Source organism: Seriola aureovittata, chromosome 18 (assembly GCF_021018895.1).
Source record: "Seriola aureovittata isolate HTS-2021-v1 ecotype China chromosome 18, ASM2101889v1, whole genome shotgun sequence".
Classification (NCBI taxonomy): domain Eukaryota; kingdom Metazoa; phylum Chordata; class Actinopteri; order Carangiformes; family Carangidae; genus Seriola; species Seriola aureovittata.
Window position 1 is genome coordinate 991,187 of NC_079381.1, and position 20,200 is coordinate 1,011,386.

Here is a 20,200-nt window from a genome sequence, read left to right on the forward strand (position 1 = left end):
GGCGCTCTGTGGTCACAACGAGGCTGCCGACATCACATGAGCTCGTCACATGACTGTCAGGAGGAAAACACAACAGGAAGAGACTCTGTTGTACATATTTTACATTTGATTCCATTCAGAAAATGAGAGAGGAGCAGCTCGGTGCCGTTACCTGGATCTGAGTGACGAGCATTCCTTTTTTTCGCGGGTTAAAGGTTTTTGTTTACTGCGGCACGAGCTCACCGGAACATAACTGCCCGGCACCGAGGTACGTAGCTACAGTCTCAGACACGATATATCAACACGATGTGCTGCAGATAATCCACCAAGTGTGAGCAAAACTCGTCCAAACACAAGAGACGGTTCGTTCCGGTGATAAAACATCACTGCGGAAAATAACAACCTTCACTGTCACTTCACATTTAACACAAGAAGTGGAAATACGACGTCACTGAACGACATTACAAATGTTTGGTATTTACTAAGGTACAGAATGAATATGACTGTAGACTTTATACGTGTCCAGTTTAATAAGATTTTTGAATGTTGAGTTCTGTTTTTTGTTTAGCAACCGAATGCGGAAGGAATCGTAAAGACTTACTACAAAATAAAACTCACTTCAAGAAACTTAAAGGGGGCATGAAACCTTGGCGTATATGTCAAACGTTGTTAAAATCATACATGTAGTATAAGTAAAAACACATTGTAAACAAATTAAAAATTCACAAAACGCATGAAAACACATAAAAAAACCCATAAAAACCCAACCAGTGCAAGACAAACTGTTCACATTAAAACAACGATAAAAAAGCTGTATAAAAAGATAATATTAGTGCAATAAAAAGCCTGTTACATGTACAGTATTGGTGCATAATCGCCGTATATAAGAGGTATATGAGAATGGATAAATAGCAGCAATGTAAGTGTGAAAATCACTATCTATGACTGTGCAACTGCAACACAGAGCATTAGATTCAGACAGACAGTTACCTCATTTTATGTTTTACACTTTTAACAAAGTTAGATTCACACAGTGAAAAGTGTGAATATACTACTGTAGTTATACAACTTTAGGCAGATGCATCTGCATAAAGCATTGTTCAGGGTCAAGCCTGGTGTGACTATAAAGTACATAAAGTGGACATTACTGATGGTGGTGTAAAAAGATCTATCACAAGTATTTCCCTTTCTGTTTCCATAGTTTACATCAAGGAGGTTCAGATTTATGCCGACCAGACACTAGAAGACTTTATATGACTGTCTGTCTATAAGCCTGACACCCTGCTCACATGTAAAGACACTGTGTCATCAGTCTCAGAGATTCTAGTAACACACTATAAGATTCTATAATGACTGGGGATCCAGATTAATCCAGGGATGCATGACTCGATTCCTCTGAGATTTTTTCCCATTATGCTCCTGGTGGAAATTTACAGGAAGAAAAGCAGTTTCTTTTTTCCAGACTTTTTTGCTCTTTGAAATTTAACATTATTATTGTTATTATTATATAAATTTGGTAACTTAACACTATAATTGTCATGATCTGCTCCTAAAATACCTGTGTTTGGACTTTGTGTTTATGATTTCCTGTTTTATTTTGAAATTTCCTTGCGTCCAATTACCCTTGTCTCTGCCTCACACCAAACAACTCACCTGGAGTCTCCTCCATGCTCACTATCAGCTCTGTTTGCTGCTTCCTGTTTGCTACTGGGGAAAGTGCCGTTGAACATCACTATCTGCCTGAGCTGAGACTAAAAGGTTTCACTAATATTAAACATGTTTGATTTTATCAAAACATGAAGAAGAAAAACAGACAATGGATGATCACCTTACACCAAATGATTGAGATGATGTGAGCAAAACTCTCATGATTTTATCCTGACATTGTTTGGTGTAAAGCCGCATTAGTTGTTACATTTTTGTTGGCCCCAAGTCAACTTCTACAGAGATGCAGGTCAACTCTTATTACAGACTGGGTATCGGCCATGATGTGACTGATCCATAGTTTCTTTGTTTTATGACATGATAAGATATAGAATTTCTGCTCTCAGTTAATATCAATATTTTGGTCCCTTACTTTTTGCCAAAGTAACCTCTGACCTCGTGTTATCCTGTATAGAGTTTCTATAAATCTAACAAGTTCCCTGTAGTGAGCTTTACAGATTTTAAATTGCTGGTTTCTGATCAGTGCTCAGTGAGAGCAGATTCCTGAGCTGGTATCTGAATCAGTATCGGGAGAGCAAAAGTTAAATCAGACACCCACAGCTGCTTTTCTATTGTCAGAAATCTAACATAACATACACTGATTTCTGAAAGTCTTCAGACCCCTTCACTTTTTGCACACTGTGTTGTAGATTTGATTGTAAATGGATACATTTACATAAATTTCTCAAAAACATGTTTTCACTTTGTGATTGTGAGTTATTGAGTGTAGACTGATGAGCAAAATGGCAGTTTTATCCATTTACAATTAAATCTCCAACACAATAAAGTGAAGCTGTCTGAATATGTTCTGAAGTCTCTGTATCTTCTCTCTGCTGTGTTGCATTTTATATGAGGTATCATTATTTTTTTTGAATTCCTCTGAAATTCATCATGAGCCAATTCTGTTTCACAGACAGAGAAAAACAAAATATCCAGCTACAGTTCAACATATGATCAGAACAGTTTAACTGAAGAACTACAGAAGACACAGATCAGTTTCTCTGATTGGTTGAAAAATTGTATTGTAACTGTATGAAACACTGTATTCTATTGTACCTTGCAGGGTCAGAGGTCACCATGGGGTCAGCTGTGGAGAGGACAGACGAACATGTGAAGGAGTATCTGATCTACCGTGGCTTTACCAGCACTCTGAAACATTTGGACAGCGAGATCAAAGTTGATAAGGAGAAAGGCTTCAGGGTGACAATGAACACAAAGAATTAAAGTTTAAGTGGTTGTTGTCCCTGATCTCAGACAGGGATGTTTTACAGGCAGATTCTTTTTAAACCGTCGTCTCTCTGCAGGTGGATAAGATCATCGATCAGCTGCAGCAGTTCATCCAGAGCTTCGACCTGTTTGGTCTGAAGGAGTACTGGCTTTACCTGGACAGGCGTCTGTTCTGCCGACTGGAGGATGTCTACAGATCCACCGTCAACAAACTGAGAACCAGCCTGTACAGATACTACGTCATCAACACCATCCAGGTAACGTCCTGCAGAGAAATGAACCAGATCACACTGTGTGTTACTGAAACAGAACCACAGTTAAAATCTCTGTGGTAAAACTGTTCCTCCATCCTCTTCTCCCTCCAGAAAGGAAACCTGGAGCGGACTCAGGAATTCTTCCAGAAGCAGGCAATGGAGCTGCAGGGTCAGGCCGAGTGGCGTGATTGGTTCATCCTGCCTTTCATCCCCGCCCCCGAGCAGAACCCCGCCTTCTCTCCATACTTCTCCCGCCAGTGGGCCGACACCTTCCTGGTTTCTCTGCACAACTTCCTGTCGGTGCTCTTCCAGTGTATGCATATCCTTCAGTTACGTCACGAACAACAATACAGCTGAATGTTGGTTGTAGCTGGATTAGATATGATAGTGAAGATGTTGTGATGCATGTCTGAAACTCTTAAGAATAAGATGCTGATCCACTGTGTCTGTGTCATTTAAATTCTGGATCTGATGGTTTCCAGTCCTTAACTGTTTTCCACCTCAGCCCGTCCTTCTGAGTTTTGATGCTGAAGTCCAGAAGACGACGAGTCTGACAGAAGAGAACGAACAGCTCCGACAGATGGTGAGAAGAAAACAAACAAACTTCTTTCCAACAGTGTGTCCTGTTTTAAAGGAATTTTTTAATACCCAAACTTTTCAATAGAAAAATTTATTCAAAAAGTGAATGCACATTTTATGCCTCGTGTGGTGAAAGCAACTTTTAAAGTTTCAAGAAGTTCAATCATTTAAAGTGCTTTAAATAGTCGCCTCATTTGGTTAAAAAAGTCTCATAATTAAGTTTGAGTTTGATTATGTATTTGAAAGTCCGTTCATCGTCTTTCATTATCTGGTCATTTATTTTAAAATAGTCACACCATTTATCTGTTCATCTAGTCAACAGGACTAAGTCAAAACCAAGTATATGGCTGGACCGCATCGTAGGCTATTAGCCTCCTGTCTAGTATCAGCTGGTTTCAGTCAAGTATCAGCTGGTTTCTGTCTAATTTCAGTCTAGTGTCAGTTGGTTTCAGCTCTCTATCTGTTCTCTCCTCTCTGTCCTCACATATACAGTATTTTAATGCAGTGGAATTCACAATAAAGCTGTTGTCATTGACATGTTTATCTGTTTCTGTTATCATGACAATGGAACAAGCTTGAAACAGTGACTGAAGCGTGGTCCATTAGGACTACATGTTAACCAGCAGTCACTTCCAAGCTGCTGCTAAAATCAGAGGTCATCTGACAACATGACCAAACACATCAGTTAAAGACAAAGACTGAGCTGTGATTTCAGCTAGATTTACTGTAACATGATCACTCACAGAGAAAGTTAGAAGCTCAATCACGATAGCTGCTGTGTGATCAGCAGAGAGAGGTGTTTCTGCGGAGGGAAGGCTGACCTCACACTTGGGTACTGGTGACTTTCTTCTACAGAATGTAGCTAAGGTTTGTCCAAAACTGTTTTTGTTGCCATGGTTGCTGAAGGGTCTGAAAAGTCAGTTAATCTAGTGACAAAGGTGCTAAATTGGTAACACTGCTTGTTCACGCCAATTCATTTAGAAAGAGCAACGACCAATTGGGAAACACTTGACTGGCCGACCAATAATGTAACCTTATCACTCAGTCAGTCAGTGAGTCAGTGACATTTATGTTTAAAGGGCTGGACCTGCTAATGTTGTCCAGCCAAAAATATTTTAAGAAGTTGCATGGTTTAAGTTAAAATTCCCAATATTGTAGAAATTCAAATCTTTTGGTTTTAAAAAAATCCCATCATTTATTTAATAATTCTCAGTAATTTGGTTATAAAACGTCCCATTGTGTAGTTTTATAAAAAGCCCTGTCCTGAGGTTAAATGATTTTAATGATGTAGTTCCTGTCCCTTGATGAAGTTTGGGTAGATGGAGGGGGGGGGTAGGATGGATATGTTATGGCTGACCTGTCTGTCTTGTCCTCTCTCATCCAGCTGTTTGCCCTGCAGACAGAGACCCGGGACCAGAAGGATGGAGATGAAATGGTCCACCACAAACTGCCAGCATACGTTCAGAACATGGACCGTCTGGGAGACACTGAGCTGTGAGACACTAACATCATTGTCTTTACTGATGACTGACACAACTAAGATGGCTGCCATTCTGTCAGTTTTTTAAATGTTCGTAGTGTTAAGTCTTTAAAATACAGTTGACAACATCTGCTTTCAACCAAAGTTATTTATTGGACTAAGAGTCAATCTGTTCATAACATGCCTGATCCCACTGACTCCTTCTGTGCACCCAAGATGGCGGCCATGCTTCAAATTAAACTAAAGTATTATAACTCTCTGGATAAAAACAGTGTGGAACAAAGATTATCAGGTATGAACTATGTTCTGGTTTTATATCAGTTTAAGCACTTATATCAAAAACTATGTAAACTATATAGAAACTGTATCATGTGTTGGAGTTACAGATGGCAGCTATCTTAAATCTTCTACCTAAATGGTCTTTTAAATTTGAATTTCTATCTATCTCGCAGTTTAGTGTTTTTCATCCTGATAGTTTTTAAAAGTTTTTTATTTTTTACCACCAATCAAAGACACACACATTTCTGATATTAGCATTTCAGCATGCTAGCCTCTTTTTTCAGTTTTACCGCACTGCATCGACTGACTGCATCTGTCTTCCTGGTATCTTATTTGAAACGTCTAATATGTGGTATGGTATACTGTGGTAAACTCTTTGTTAGCTGAATTTTAGGCCATAACGTGGCCAACCTCCTGCTGAATGACGGTTAGTAAAGTTCTGAGCTAATGCTACTGAAAAGTAGATCATTTGAGTTCAAAGATTTCTGTCTGAATTTTGAGGAGTTTTATTTTAAAACATGATGATAATAGACAGGAAGGATGTGAGGATTTTTTTTAGACGTGAGGTTTTAACAGGCAGTCATTCGGAAACCTCTTATCCTCATCCCAGAGTCACTTTTGAAAGAATTTTCAGGCACTTTGAAGCAGACCAATCTGCAGATTTATTATGTATCTGTTCGTATAAAATATATATTTAAAAGGCTTTTAACTAACTTATTGTTAATGATACTATATTTATGCTGTTATACACTGTGTGCTGTGATGCGGTTGATGTTGCCAAATAAACAATTCACCTGATGAATTGTTGTTTCTTGTCAGTTCGATCCATTTTTAAAAAATTTCATTTAGGGTTTTCACACGCTGACAGAGAACTGTAGACTGAGCTATCAAATACAGTACACTCTAAAATAAATACTGCTACTAATAAATGCTAGTATAAAACATAATGAGACATTGAGTTTTAAAAACATGAAAATTAGAAGTATTAGTTTAGTATTCTTATGATTCGGAGAGCCTGAGTGCTAAGCCACGGTTCCCTCTAAATGTGTTTTTTATTCTTAAATGTATTCACGGGAAAAACCAGGAGGTTGTTGTCAGAGGACCTCAGGCCAAACTCTGAAACGTGAATTCAAATACAACAAATGATAACTAGCGTAGTAATGCTATAAGTGGCTTTAGTTAAAAGTATAGCAGCTGCATTTTCTGCTAGTAGGAGCCTGTTGAGTGCTCTCTTATGGAAGATTCAAAATGCCTAAATAAAAAAAAAAACTTAAACAAAGGAAGAAAAGTCAAACACAATATATATTTGAATATATATTTTGTTTATCTGTATGCACTTACTGTGTCATAATCAAATTAAAACATTTGTTAAAAGGACAGTTTTATACTTTAGCCTTTGTCTGTAAAAACCAAACAAATTTTTCTGTTTGTTTTTATTTTTGTTTTCAATAACTGAATCAGTTTGTTAAATAGCATGAAAAATTCATGTCACAATGGAAAGCAGTTAATTCAGTTATTAAAGAAAAAAAGCTAAATGGTTGTCCTTTCAACAGATGTTTTCATTTAATTATGACAGTAAAAGCTGAATTAAATGAAAACAAAGAAAATCCATATTACAGTGTATTAATGTAGTCAGAGGAGTCAGACAAAAACAACAGAGGAGTTAATTTAGTGCATCTTTGAGCTTTTGTTGAAGGTCTGTTACTCTTTGATCATGAGATTTGAGGAAAAATTCTAGAGCATTGGAGAATATAATACATATAATTAATACAATGATTATATATATAAAACGAGACAACAGTAGCAGCATAAAAAACTATTTATTTATTTATATTGTTTACCTTTCTATTGGCATCAACAACCATATAGAGTTTCATGTCATCAGCATAGCAACAAAATTTTCCCCATAATGACCCCTAACAAGACCCTGCAAGATATAAGGGCCTTCAAAAATATCCCAATAAATCATGATCTTTCATGTTTCTCAGAAGAAATATATTTTTGCAATAGCAACCAAAACATTTTAATCAACGTTTTAAACAAGATATTTAATAAAGTAAAATGAGGATTGCCATGATTTTTGGATTTTCAAAATACATAGATAACACAAAAAAAATACATAAAATCTTGTTGCAGCTTTCCTTACAGCAACATAAAACTTAGATAGATAGATAGATAGATAGATAGATAGATAGATAGATAGATAGATAGATACTTTATTTATCCCCTTAGGGAAATTCATTCAGCTCTTACTTCACATGACTCATATTTGGCAGCAATTGTAAGACATTAAGACATTTTCTTACAACAAAAAAAGGAAAAAGGAAAAAAAAAACAGCATGAGGTTCCATTTGTGATAAAACTGAATAGATAAACCAAAGTACTGGACCACTAGAAATTTATGCTGTAGATGAATAGTTAGGAGATCTCCAAAGTTCACAAAGACCATCAATGTTTGCAAGAAATTGCATGGGAATCCATCCAAGAGTTGTCAAGATATTTCACGCTGAATCACAAGTGTTGATCTGATGATGGCACTAGAGGAAAAGTCAGAGGATCACTGAAGTCAGTAGAATTCATCCTCTGAGCAATATGGTCTGTGCCATATTTAATGGCAACCCATTCAATAGTTGTGGAGACATTTTACTAAGAAACAAAAACTGCTTGTGGTGCTAGAGGGAAAGGCAAGGAATCTCCTTAGTCATTAGGGATCTTCCTCTGGGGATCATGGGTGTTTATACAAAATTTCATGGCAATTCAGTCAATTTAACATTTCCTCTTTGTACTTGTCTTTCCCTGATTATGTCTTTTATATTCAAAAACTGCAGTTGTTGAAGTCTTTGTCATTATAGACATTTCTCCCTCTGTTGCTTCACAGCTTCCTGTGGCCATAACCATCAACTTCAGCAACTGCTAATTGCTATGTGCGTTATAATAGGTGTACAAAGACCCGGTCCTGTAGGGAGTTTTCTGTCAGCAGATAAGGTGTACATATATATAAAGAAACAGTGAGCTGATCAGATGAAGATGTTGTTTGGGCTAACATACAGTACGTCACTGAGGTAAGTGACATATTAAATTATGTTACCTTTACATTATTTAAGCAACTGCTACCTAGCAAAACAGCCATCACTCAGGGATGCCAACACCAAGACCATCACAGTATCTTTGGAGCATTGTTGTGCCTTAATCATAGAGTCATCAGTAAAGAGATGACAGAACTTGAGGGGAAAGAGTGACGGGAATGACATGCAGCAAAGGTCCCTGGCTGGACAAGGAGATAACAGAAAATTCCTCATCACTGATTTCCTCTACATGAAATCTTTAACGACTCGGTGCCACCAGCATTTCAAACAGTGAATAGTGAATATGCTAACGGAGACACAGCAAGTCTTTCACATTCCTGTTCAAACTTTTCAGCTTTGATGCTCACACTTGCACCTTTGACCATTAAGATCTTCACAGTACTGACATTTGCTAACTTGAAGAGCTACAGTTACTCACTAGCACTTGTATGTTTCCCGCTGGTTAGCATACTAGCATGCCTGCTTCAGTAGGTTACTAAACAGCCCATTCAAGTAGTCTCAATGTCAACAAGCTTATACAACCACCTATTTTTCAAGGACATGTGGATGAACGTTGCTTTGCACTTCAGACTTTCAGTTATGAGCAGGACTAAACAGTGAAAAGGAGAAAGATAGCATCAGTAGTTGTGTTTCCATCCATTCCTCCGTGCGAGTGATAGTCAGGGCCTGGAGGCACATTGTTTTCAGCTTGTCTATCCATTCTCATGGACACAATATTTCAGTAATACCTTAATGGAACTTTTACAAATTAGGTACAAACATTCACTTCAGGTGACTCGGGGACAAATTGATTTTGGTAGTCAAAGGTCAAGGTCACGTTGCCCTCACAAAGCGCAGTGTTGGCCTCGTGATCACAATATCTCGAGAACTCTTTGAGGGAATCCCTTCACATTTGGCATAAACATCCACTGGTGCTCAATGATGAATTGATTAGATTGTGGAGGTCAAAGCTCAAAGTCGGTGTGACCTCACAAAACACTTTTTAGCCAAAACAAAATTTCACACAAATGATTAATATTTTCTATGACTGGATAAACAGGGATGTAATCTGAAACTAGTCTCAGAGGTGGAGGCAGACAACCACACGGTGATAATTCTAGTTATCTACATTTTCATTTTTGTGCTTTCATTTTTTGTTTTCAGAAAAAGTTATTACTAATTTTACAAAAGTTTCATGCATGTATTGATGAAAGCAAGATGCAACAAAGTGCAATAGAAACAGACTTAACGAACTAAACATGACTGACATGAAACATGCGACTTAAACATCCACTGAAGCTTCAGAGCCACTGAACAGACTAAAAATAAAACAGCAGATCTGTGTAGAGCAATGAGGAGTCTGTAAAGTTACTCAAATGAATACATGAAACAGAAACGTTAAATTTCTATCACATTTTCGACATGGTTTCCCACAGTTTGAGGTTTGACTGTATTTATCTGGTTCTTCAGGAATGGTTCAATGGCAACTTGCTGGAGAATTAGCACCACCAGATGTTTATCTTGATGAAACAGCTCATAATATTCACATAACTGTAGTGGATGGAAATGTTCATTAATTAGAATTGTTTGCTACATTTGGATGGAAACCTGGCTAATGACAAAGCAAATGGACAACAGCTGGTCTTTAGCCTAAAAACAAGGCTACAGCAAAACATGGGCAAATTTACCAGACAAAGTCATCGTCAATGACACTTCAGACCTTTGTTGTTGGTCTTAGTGTTTCTGTTCTGCTGGTGGATCCTGGTTCCTGTTGTATGAGTCATGAATGTCTTGTTCCATAGTGGAGTTATTTTACCAAACTGACTCCTCATGCTTTGCTTTTGGAAAGTTAATCCAAATCTCCAAAATAAGGAAGTGTTCATGGGTAGAAGTTTTGTTCAGCTCTTAACAGTCAATCTCTGCACGCTCTTAAATCTTGACTTCATTGCAGTTTGGATTTGTTTTGCACTCATTCAGTAGTTTTGTTGTTATTCTTTTTCACTCTTGGTTGTCTTCCTTCCATCCTCTTAGGGACTTGGTGTCAAGCCAGCGAGCCGTCAGCACCACCACCACTCCTTCCAGAAATTTCTTCTCTACATTCCTACCACAGGGCCGACGCACACCCGGGAAACCACCTCAGGTTACTGCTGGGTCTTCACCAAGCCAACTAGTGGTGAGCAGGAAGGACGCACCAACCAGTCAGGTGAAAGCAAGTTGGCGAAGCAGAAGTTTAAAAGCTCAGTGGGATTGAAAACAGTAAATTGAATTTCTCTGAAAGTTGATTGGTGTTGATTGGTGGGTGTGTTCAGCTGTAGTATTGTACTTTATTGAAGTTCATTGGAAAATCCCCAACTTCTCTGTACTTACACAAAGTCAAGAAAATGTTTTCACAAGTTCAGCTCTAAGGATCATTTACCTCATTCTGATGTGAGTGGAGATTTAGAAAGTTACCATCCAGTCAATGAAATCATGAACCAAATGTAAAATTCTAAATCTTTGTGAACCTTCTGGAAATCAACTACTGAACAGACGTATCCCATTGGCTGGTCTGATTGGGTATGACTCTGTCTGTGACACTATCAACAACGCCACTCCCCTTTACCCTCAGATGTTGTGGCTTTATAAGGTTTATTCCAATGACTGTATATAAAGATGGACGATGTGTCTCCACTTCCTCCCACTGTACAAAAATGAAGCCAAAATATTCTGGAGACAGGTGCCGCCATCTTGCACTGGTGATGTCATTTGGAGGCAAAGTCTGCGCAGAAATGATGGAGGGGTGGAGCTCTGGTATCGAGGTCCCGCCCATATACCCACCAGACTCAACTGCGAGTCAATCGTAGCTGTCAATCATGGCTTCTCTCCGTCATTTTCAACATCAAATAACTAATTAAAACTGCACCTCTCAGAAAAATGAACACTTACTGTAACTACCTAAAATGGCAGAAACCATTTTTGGAGAAAAATGAATTTGATGCCTTCTTTGTTTTTTTAGTTTGGCCCATGTCATATCTGCTAACATGAAGGGGGCGAAGTTTATGACCTGTACTGCAGCCAGCCACCAGGGGGCAATCACTTTCAGGAAGCTGTCATGCCGTCCATCTTTATAGTCATTGGTTTATTCATTTACCTGTAGGGGGCAATGGTCTCCTCTGGCAGCCATGTTGAAGGTGCTCACCACTGTGTGTGGCAGATAGAGTTCTGACCCGAGATCATCTTGTATCTAAAATGAATTTGTCTTTTCTAGTCTGCAAAATCGAGAGACACAGTCCAAACTAAGGAGGTGAAGCCAGTTGCAAGTCAGGCATCAAGTAGTGAATCTGCGAGCTCCCAGTCCCAACAGTCAACAAACCAATCGACAAACCAGTCAACAAACCAGCTGACACATCCCAGACACAGGAGAATCCAGGACCATGAGAAAGAGAGGAAGGAGCTTTTCTCCAAACCACCACAACAGGTACCTGAGAGAATGATTCTGTTGACGTTTAGCTGTCACACCTGTTTGGTGTATTTCTACTGAACCTGATGCCTGTTCAGTTTTATTAAAAAGAATAGTAAAATAAGTTTATTTGTTTTCTTGTCTTGTTAGATGAGAAGTTCAATACCACACTTATGAAGATGGATTTATATTTGTGTTAGGGATTATCTGCAGCAGCTACTTGCATTGTGCTCTAAGGTTGCACCATAGGTTACGCTATAGCTGATGTGCCCCTTATAAAAACTTGGCTGTGCATCAGGGCTACAGTGACTGGAGGGCAGATGGGGACTGCAGGAGCTGTGATAAGCTGCTTGTGATTTGTCCTACATATTGGTGATGCAGAAGTTGTTCAGAGTAAATACAGAATCATCATCACATCTAACAAAGCCTTTTCCACCACAAACCTGTTCAACACGAACCCTAATCTCTATCACAGTGAGTGAAACGATGTGAAGACGGTATGCGCACAGATTAGTCCCACATTTCTGTGTGTGTGAATGGGTTTGGTGTGTGGAGAGAGAGAGAGGGAAAGATGGTGGACGAGATCACATGAGTCAGAACGTCTTGTGCAAGCTAAAGATGGTGTTTCAATCGTGAGATTTGAACTGGGGAGGTGAGAAACAAAGGAGTAGATGTGATCTAAGACGTGCCTCTGGCAAGAAGATGGCGCTGGGGTGACCTGGGTTCCACTGCCACGCCAAGGATGTTTGTACGTGTGTGTAGGTGTGTGTTAGTAAGAAGGAGAGAGAAAGAAGCAACCAAAGCAGAGCAAGATCTAGCACTGGTCTTTTAACCAGTAAACAGTTAGCAATACAGCTTACATTGCACACTATTGATAACTAAAGTCTCTACCCAGACACAAGCCTCTTAACTTTTAGTTACTTCAGAAAGCTTTTGAAGTGCGCGTAGATCCATCTGGTCAATAAACATGTAATTTGTTATCCCCTCGCCAAAATTTCAAACTTTCGTCATTTTGGAGGCTGTGTACCAAAAGTCTGCTTCAAGGTTCAAGGTTGAATTCAGACATTTGAGCAGGGTGGCTCCATTTAGCAACCGATGTCACAGGAGAAAGAACCTGGAGCTTTGGGAAAAAGCAGAGAGGAGCAGAGCGAGTTGGGTATTATTACCCCCCTCCAGGGGATTCTGGTGGGTTTTGTCCAGTGAGAGGCTGGAGTTTGAATTTAAGCCAAACTTCACACATAAGTGAGGTTGGTGGGCTTCAAACTGTGAAAATAAACAAATACAGCAATCCACAAAATATACTGTAACTCGGCTTACTTCTTTTTCATTTTCTGACAACACATCCCAACTCATGATTTTTAAAAATACCTCACTAACAGGCATTTAGACTAAACTCTACAACACCAGCTAAATGGTTTCTCAATTGCTACAAAGTACCATTATTCCATAGGTGGACTGGTAAATTTATGTAGTGCTTTTCTAGTCTTAACGACTACTGAAAGCGCTTTACACAATGAGTCACATTCACCCAATCACACACACATTCATACAGTACTTGCTATACACACAGCGCATCTCTGTCACACATCGCATACACAGATAACACATCCGGGGCAATTTGGGGTTCAGTATCTTGCCCAAGGACACTTGGGAGATTGAACCTCCGACCTTGTGATACTTGATGAGCCACAGCCACCTGCAGTAGACGACAGTGAGGTTAGCATCTAAAGGCTAATACAACTGGTCACTGACTTCATTAACACTAACTGCATCATTCATGTGTTGTCTTCAGACACCAGAGAAGAAGGGGGAGACTGGGGAGGTGGAGCCTCCTGCCGAGACCTACAGTGAACCTCCTGACTCGGCCTCCTCCTCCAATAGCAGGAGCTGCGGGGGAGGAGCAGAGGGAGGAGGTCTGTCAGCAGAACAGCCGTTCATCAAACTCAGCCAGGAGGAATATGGGGAACACCACTCCTCCATCATGCACTGCAGGTATGTCTTCAGCACTCCCACTTCACTTTAACTGGTTAAACTGGGCTGAGGACCTCACTCCTTCCTTCCACAGTGTCTCATACACCTCTGAACCTGTTTGGTTTCTGAGCAGATTGAACATCATCTGGTAGAATCCAGATGTTAACTACAGCTGGACAGGAGTGAACTTTTGGTTCCCTTTAATGAAAACAAAAATTCACCTTTTTCTCTTTCAGGGTTGACTGTTCTGGTCGCCGGGTTGCCAGTTTAGATGTAGATGGAGTCATCAAGGTGAGTCTCTATCATTTTCTGATGGGGTTTTATGAACAAATTTACTTCCACAATTGCATCCATCCAACTGAAACACACAATAAAGCCTTCGTCCTCCTCCTCCTCCTCCTCCTCCTCCTCCTCCTCAGGTGTGGTCATTCAACCCCATCATACAGACTAAAGCCACCATCATGTCCAAGTCTCCTCTACTGTCTCTGGAGTGGGCCACCAAACCTGACAGACTGGTATGAACAAGAGACACACATTAACTCAGTATAGACATTTACATTTACATTTATTTTACATTATAGACATAGACATTTAAGCTTTAATATGTAATTTTTCCACATTAAACAGTCTAAAAAACGACTGGACCTAAGTTCTATATTTTTTGAGTTGCTGCAGAAGTTACATACTGTGTGTTTAACAGTATTACTCAGGTTTCTATTAATACTTTAGCCCGATGAAAGAAACAAATTTACATCGTCAATAAAATGCTGAAGTCAGAGAATAACCTACTAAAAACAGATTAAAACAGCGATTCTTTGGGACATTCTACTATTAATAAAATAAAACAAATTCTTTACTTCTACTTGTTATTAAACAAAATGTAGATAACACACCTGTTCAATTTTTGTGTATACATAAGTATAAACATGAAGAACCAAGAGAGAAAACACAGATCCAATACAGCATGGGACCTGGATATGCAAGACAAATAGAATTAAATTTAATTGAAAAAAAATTTAACACAAAGCAGTAAAAAGTATAAAAACAGTGGTCCAGTGGAAGTTGATTCTGATTATGTCTGAAATTCAACATATTCTTATTACACTGTCTGTGTGTGTGTGTGTGTGTGTGTGTGTGTGTGTGTGTTGTCAGTTGTTACTAGGCAGCGGCGTGGGCACAGTGCGGCTGTATGACACCGATGCAAAGAAGAATCTTTATGAGATGAACATTGATGAAACTCATCCACGGTACTGTATGAAGTGACTGCACTGCATGTACAAGTGTAGAGTGGAGGATCAGCTGATAGTACAAGTAGAAATACACATAGCTTTATAAGAACAGTTAAACATATTAACTTTGTTTCTGAGAGTGAGATGGAAAGATTAATATCAATCTCATGTCTGTAATACTGCATCCACAGCATGTAGCAACTATGAAAAGAGCTGAATGAGTTGTATTAGTGTTGATATTGGATTTTTTTTCTAAGTAACTGCTGGTGGTTTTCTGCCAGCAATCTCCCAGGTGGGAGATATCGTAGGTGGTAGGTAGGTATATCTGACTCTGAATTACAAATGAAGGATGACATGATCCTTTTTCCCCAATCAGTTGCTCATAATTATGCTTTAAACATGAATATGACATGATCTAACATAATGTGTCAAATTTATTTAAACCATATACAGAGAAGTAACAAGACTACGAATCCATAGCCATGCTAGCAGCTCTGTGAGGCTGTGCTTAGGGACACAAGGATGATTTGTGCCAAATCAGCTTGCTAACATACTTACAGTGACAATATTAACATGCAAATCTGAGGTGATGTTTTTCATGTTCACCCGTTTTAAAATATTAGCATGCTAACATTTCCTAATTAGCAAAATTAAAGTTAGAGCATCACCAAAGTTTTTACAATTCATCCTGCAGGGAACATGGCCGTCAAGACATTTCACTAAACAGTAAAAGCTGACAGCATGGCTAAAAAGACAGTTTGTGGTTTTAGGGGGAGGTACAGGCTGGAACTATTTTGTCACGCATCAATAGATAATATTGTTTGTTGAACTACACATTCAGATAATAATGTGACGTTTGTCTGTCTTTCAGTATCTTGTCTTTAGCCTGCAGTCCTAGCGGATCATCATTCGTGTGTTCGGCTGCAGCTCTCAGTCGATCTGGAAGTGTCGAGTCTGTCACTCGACTTCCTATTCCGGTGTCTGGACAACTGCTGCTCTGGGACACCAAAACTGTCAAGCAACAGGTAATTAACCAGCTGGTTCAGTAACGGTTATTTAACGGTGTTATTTAATTGTTATTTTATCCTTCAGTGGTATGAATCCTTCTCCACAAAGATACATGTATAGCATGACTCTGTTACTGTCATACATCTCAAATTTGGATTCATCAAGTAAATAGAATTTTTTCTTTCCAGTCATGCGCTATGAAATGCTGGTATTTCTCAGCCCACCTCAAGTGTTAGGACCTTGTTTTGCCTCCTGAGAAGTGATTTAGAAACTGCTCCTTTACCTCTGAGTGATTGTGTCTGTCTGATTGTGCTTCAGATACAACTGATCCAGTTTCTGCAGAGCGTTTTAGAGTCCATGCACTGCACCTTAGAAACCTTCAGTCTAGTGATGATCTGATGCTGAGAAAAGCCTCTTTGCCTAGAATAACTATTTGACTTCTGACACTTTCACTTAGTTCTGATGCCATTTTTCCACTATTACAATTCGACTTAGCGATGATCTGCTGGAAACGTGAGGAACGGCCTTATTTATATCAGGTGAACTTTGGCTGCAAGTTGAGTTACTTCAACCAGCCTCTGATGAGTAGATCAGATCCAGTGTCATCTGAACACAAGCATCAGTGGAAGGGATATAACTTGAGGAAATCTGACCTCTGGTACACAGAAGTTCAGTTGCTTAAATTTGATCACTGACATAGAAATAGAGCAGAGTCTTAAATATTTCTTCTTTATTTTACATAACTTTTTGTGTTTTAAATGTTTCTGAATCCTCAAACTTTCTGATTATTTCCAGGTGAAAATATTTTTAATGGACCCCACTGTATTTTCTATGGCTGCATTATAATCACTGTTCCCTCTGTCTCTCAGCTCCAATTCTCTTTAGAACCTGAACCAGTAGCCATTAACTGCACGGCCTTCAACCACAATGGAAACCTGCTGGTGACCGGAGCTGCTGACGGAGTCATCAGACTGTTTGGTCAGTCTTCATCTGATGATTCATTTCATCTGTAAACTGTAAAACATCATCAATAATAACAACAGACAATCACAAACAGATACCAGAGCTCAAAGTGACATTAAAATATCTATATTTGTGATTTACAGCCTAAAATTCCACACAGATTGATTCTGCTCAGCAGAGACTATTAAATCTGGCCTGAGATTTTAGTGACCCAGTTGACTTGTACAGTGTGTGTAGTTATGTACATGTATCGTATGTGTGTAAACATTGTTCTGCTTGTTAGTGGTTTTGTGGCAATTTCTTTAAAACGTAAACATTAACTCTGTGAATCCTCTGCCTGTCGCTGATGTAGATATGCAGCGCTACGAGAGCGCTATGAGCTGGAGAGCTCACGACGGAGAAGTCTACAGTGTGGAGTTCAGCTACGATGAAAACACCGTCTTTAGCATCGGAGAAGATGGCAAGGTGTGTGTGTTTAAAACACATCATGATGGACAGAATGTCTACACAATCCTAAAAATGTCTTTTAAAACTTGCAGTGGAGTGAATGAACCTGTGTGTGTGTTACATTTACATTTATATATTTGTCAGCTGGAGAGGAAAAGTCGTGGAGAAAAAGTTCCACCTGACACATGTTCCAAAAGGCTTACAGGTGCATGATCAGCCTGATATTATTTAGTGTAAAGCAACATCAGTGGAAGTGAGTTAGTTCTCACTCACAAAGCCCAGATTTCAGAGGGTTTTGTTGGTTACAGTGAGACAGAGCTGAGCTGGATTACTAATGTTGTGCTGAACAGGACTGGCTATCATCCATCTTGAGATATCACGGAGGCAGGCTGAGATCCGAGCTGGCAGTTGTGTGATCTGGTGGGATTAACAGAGCCTCATCATAGCAGTGGTAAGGAAAAACATGTGAGTGGATAATGGCACCAAGGTGATAATTAAGAAGAGTGGGGGACCAAGCATAGATCTTTGCGGTACACCAGTGGAAAGAGAATGATCTTGGAGTCTTGCCATACAGTGTTCATTCTTTGAGGCGGGACTCAAGCCAGAGTACTGCTGTACCACAGATGAGTGTTTCAGGAAGGGGGGACAGGAGGATTTGGTGGTTGACAGTGTCAAAGGCAGTTCCACGATGAGAACCATTGACTGGACATCCCTTGTTCCTGACTACAAGATTTCAATCTCTGACAGCAGAGCAGTGGAATGACCGCTCTTGAAACCAGACTGGTTTGGATCTGGTAGATTATTATTAAGAGAGGAGACATGGGTGTGTTACCCAGGCACTCCGGTATAGCAGTTCTGCTCAGCCCTCACATTAAAGTGGAAAAGATTAGCCTGCCTGACTGAACACCTGAACAGGATTCTAATTATGAAACATACTTTAGGCCGAGGTCAAGGATGTCTGACAAGCTTTTACTGGCGTCTTCTCAAAGTCTTCACCTCTACCTTTTCACTAGCACTCTTACTGGCCTGACCTATGTATACTCAATGTGTGTGTGTGTGTGTGTGTGTGTGTGTGTGTGTGTGTTCAGTTCATCCAGTGGAACATCCATCGTTGTGGGGTGAAGCAGTCAGAGCAGGATTTACCTCAGGACGCCACTGGGCCCTTCATCCTCTCAGGGTACAGTGGATACAAACAGGTACGTAGTGTTACCATGGAAATAACTGGATTACCTCATAGACAGCTTGTGAACATCTATTTATCTCCCTTCTGACCACTACAGCACTAGAGAAACAGGAAGATAAAGTTTTCACCAACATTATAAGTGAGCAGGATCAAATCTGACTTAGCAGGGAGTCAGTGAATTATTTCATAAGAAAATAATGAGAAAATGAAAACATGCATTAGTCAGTATCTTTATTGGTTTACTAAGTTTTATGGGTCACAAGAAAAGAAATCCTGCAGATGTAAAATGATATAAGAGAATGAATGAATGGAATGACACATTGAACTCTGGTTCAGGTTCAGATTCCTCGAGGTAGACTGTTTGCCTTCGACTCCGAGGGACAACATGTCCTGACCTGTTCCAGCTCCGGAGGACTCATTTACAGAGTAAGTAACCTTCATCATTAGTCCACCTCTCAGCCAAACTTCTGTTTTGGTCAAACTTGAAATTATCTTAATGTTTTTCTTCATTTCTAAACTTGTTTTCAATATTCTTATTTGTATTGAATAATTTTAATTTATCATTATTTTTCATATCATTTTAATGTGTGTGAAGGCAACTGGACTGAAACGTCTTTACGTATCTACAACCACGTCCAGTTGCCATCGATTCAACTCTTCTTGGATCATATCAGTAGTAACTTGTTTTTTATGTAGTGTCTTTTTGACGCTGTTTGTTTTTTTGTTGTTTGTTTTTTTTTTAAGTAGGAAGTAAAATAGATATGTGTAATAATTCAGTTTATACTGGTTAAATCAATTGTTACCGTTCATCAAATTTCTTTAATATGTTTTTCTTAGTTTATTTAAAGTACATTTAATTTTTATTTATTTATTTTTACATAAGGGTCCTCACTTTTTGTTTCCCCTTGCTGAATCAAATTGAATTTCAATGTTTTAAAGTTTTATTTGTTAACCTATTTAACCTCTCTCCCTCTTCCAGCTGACCAATGGGGAGCCGGCACTGGAGAGTGTTCTGTCGCTGGGTGGGCACAAAGCTCCAGTAGTGACGGCTGATTGGTGCTCTGCAGTGGACTGTGGAACCTGCCTGACTGCCTCTATGGATGGGAAGATCAAACTGAGCACGCTGCTGGCACAGAAGTCCTGAGGACCTGATAGAGGACACATTAGGGGTCAGAGGTCATCAGACATTCACTTTGCCCATTTACTGAAGGAGATTATTCCAGAATCTGATATATCAACATTTTCATGATGTGACACCAACAGTGAAAACTCAGAAACCTGTTATAAATTCATGTGAACATTAAAATTCCAGTAAAAGTTCGATGTGATAGTTGGTTTCTTTCTTAAAGCTGCGTTCAAAGGCAGAAGAGCTCCACAACCGTCTGACAGACTC

At 39.3% G+C, this 20,200-nt stretch overlaps 1 protein-coding gene across 2 annotated transcripts; it reads left to right on the forward strand.

Annotated features, from left to right (window-relative positions):
- The first annotated feature begins 29 nt into the window (after positions 1–29).
- On the forward strand, positions 30–20,128 carry wdr91 (WD repeat domain 91). 2 transcript variants are annotated; one of them, XM_056402915.1, is made up of 18 exons: positions 30–247; positions 2,747–2,883; positions 2,988–3,167; positions 3,276–3,482; positions 3,664–3,747; positions 5,128–5,237; positions 10,599–10,770; positions 11,815–12,024; positions 13,799–13,998; positions 14,214–14,268; positions 14,397–14,492; positions 15,130–15,224; positions 16,078–16,231; positions 17,084–17,192; positions 17,530–17,642; positions 18,713–18,820; positions 19,144–19,233; positions 19,787–20,128. In XM_056402915.1, exons 2-18 carry the CDS (start codon positions 2,761–2,763, stop codon positions 19,949–19,951), a joined length of 2,271 nt encoding a protein of 756 aa, XP_056258890.1. In that variant the 5' UTR covers positions 30–247; positions 2,747–2,760; the 3' UTR covers positions 19,952–20,128. The 2 variants fall into 2 exon arrangements, with proteins under 2 accessions (XP_056258890.1, XP_056258891.1); XM_056402916.1 differs by having other exon boundaries at positions 10,599–10,740.
- Positions 20,129–20,200: the final 72 nt, after the last annotated feature.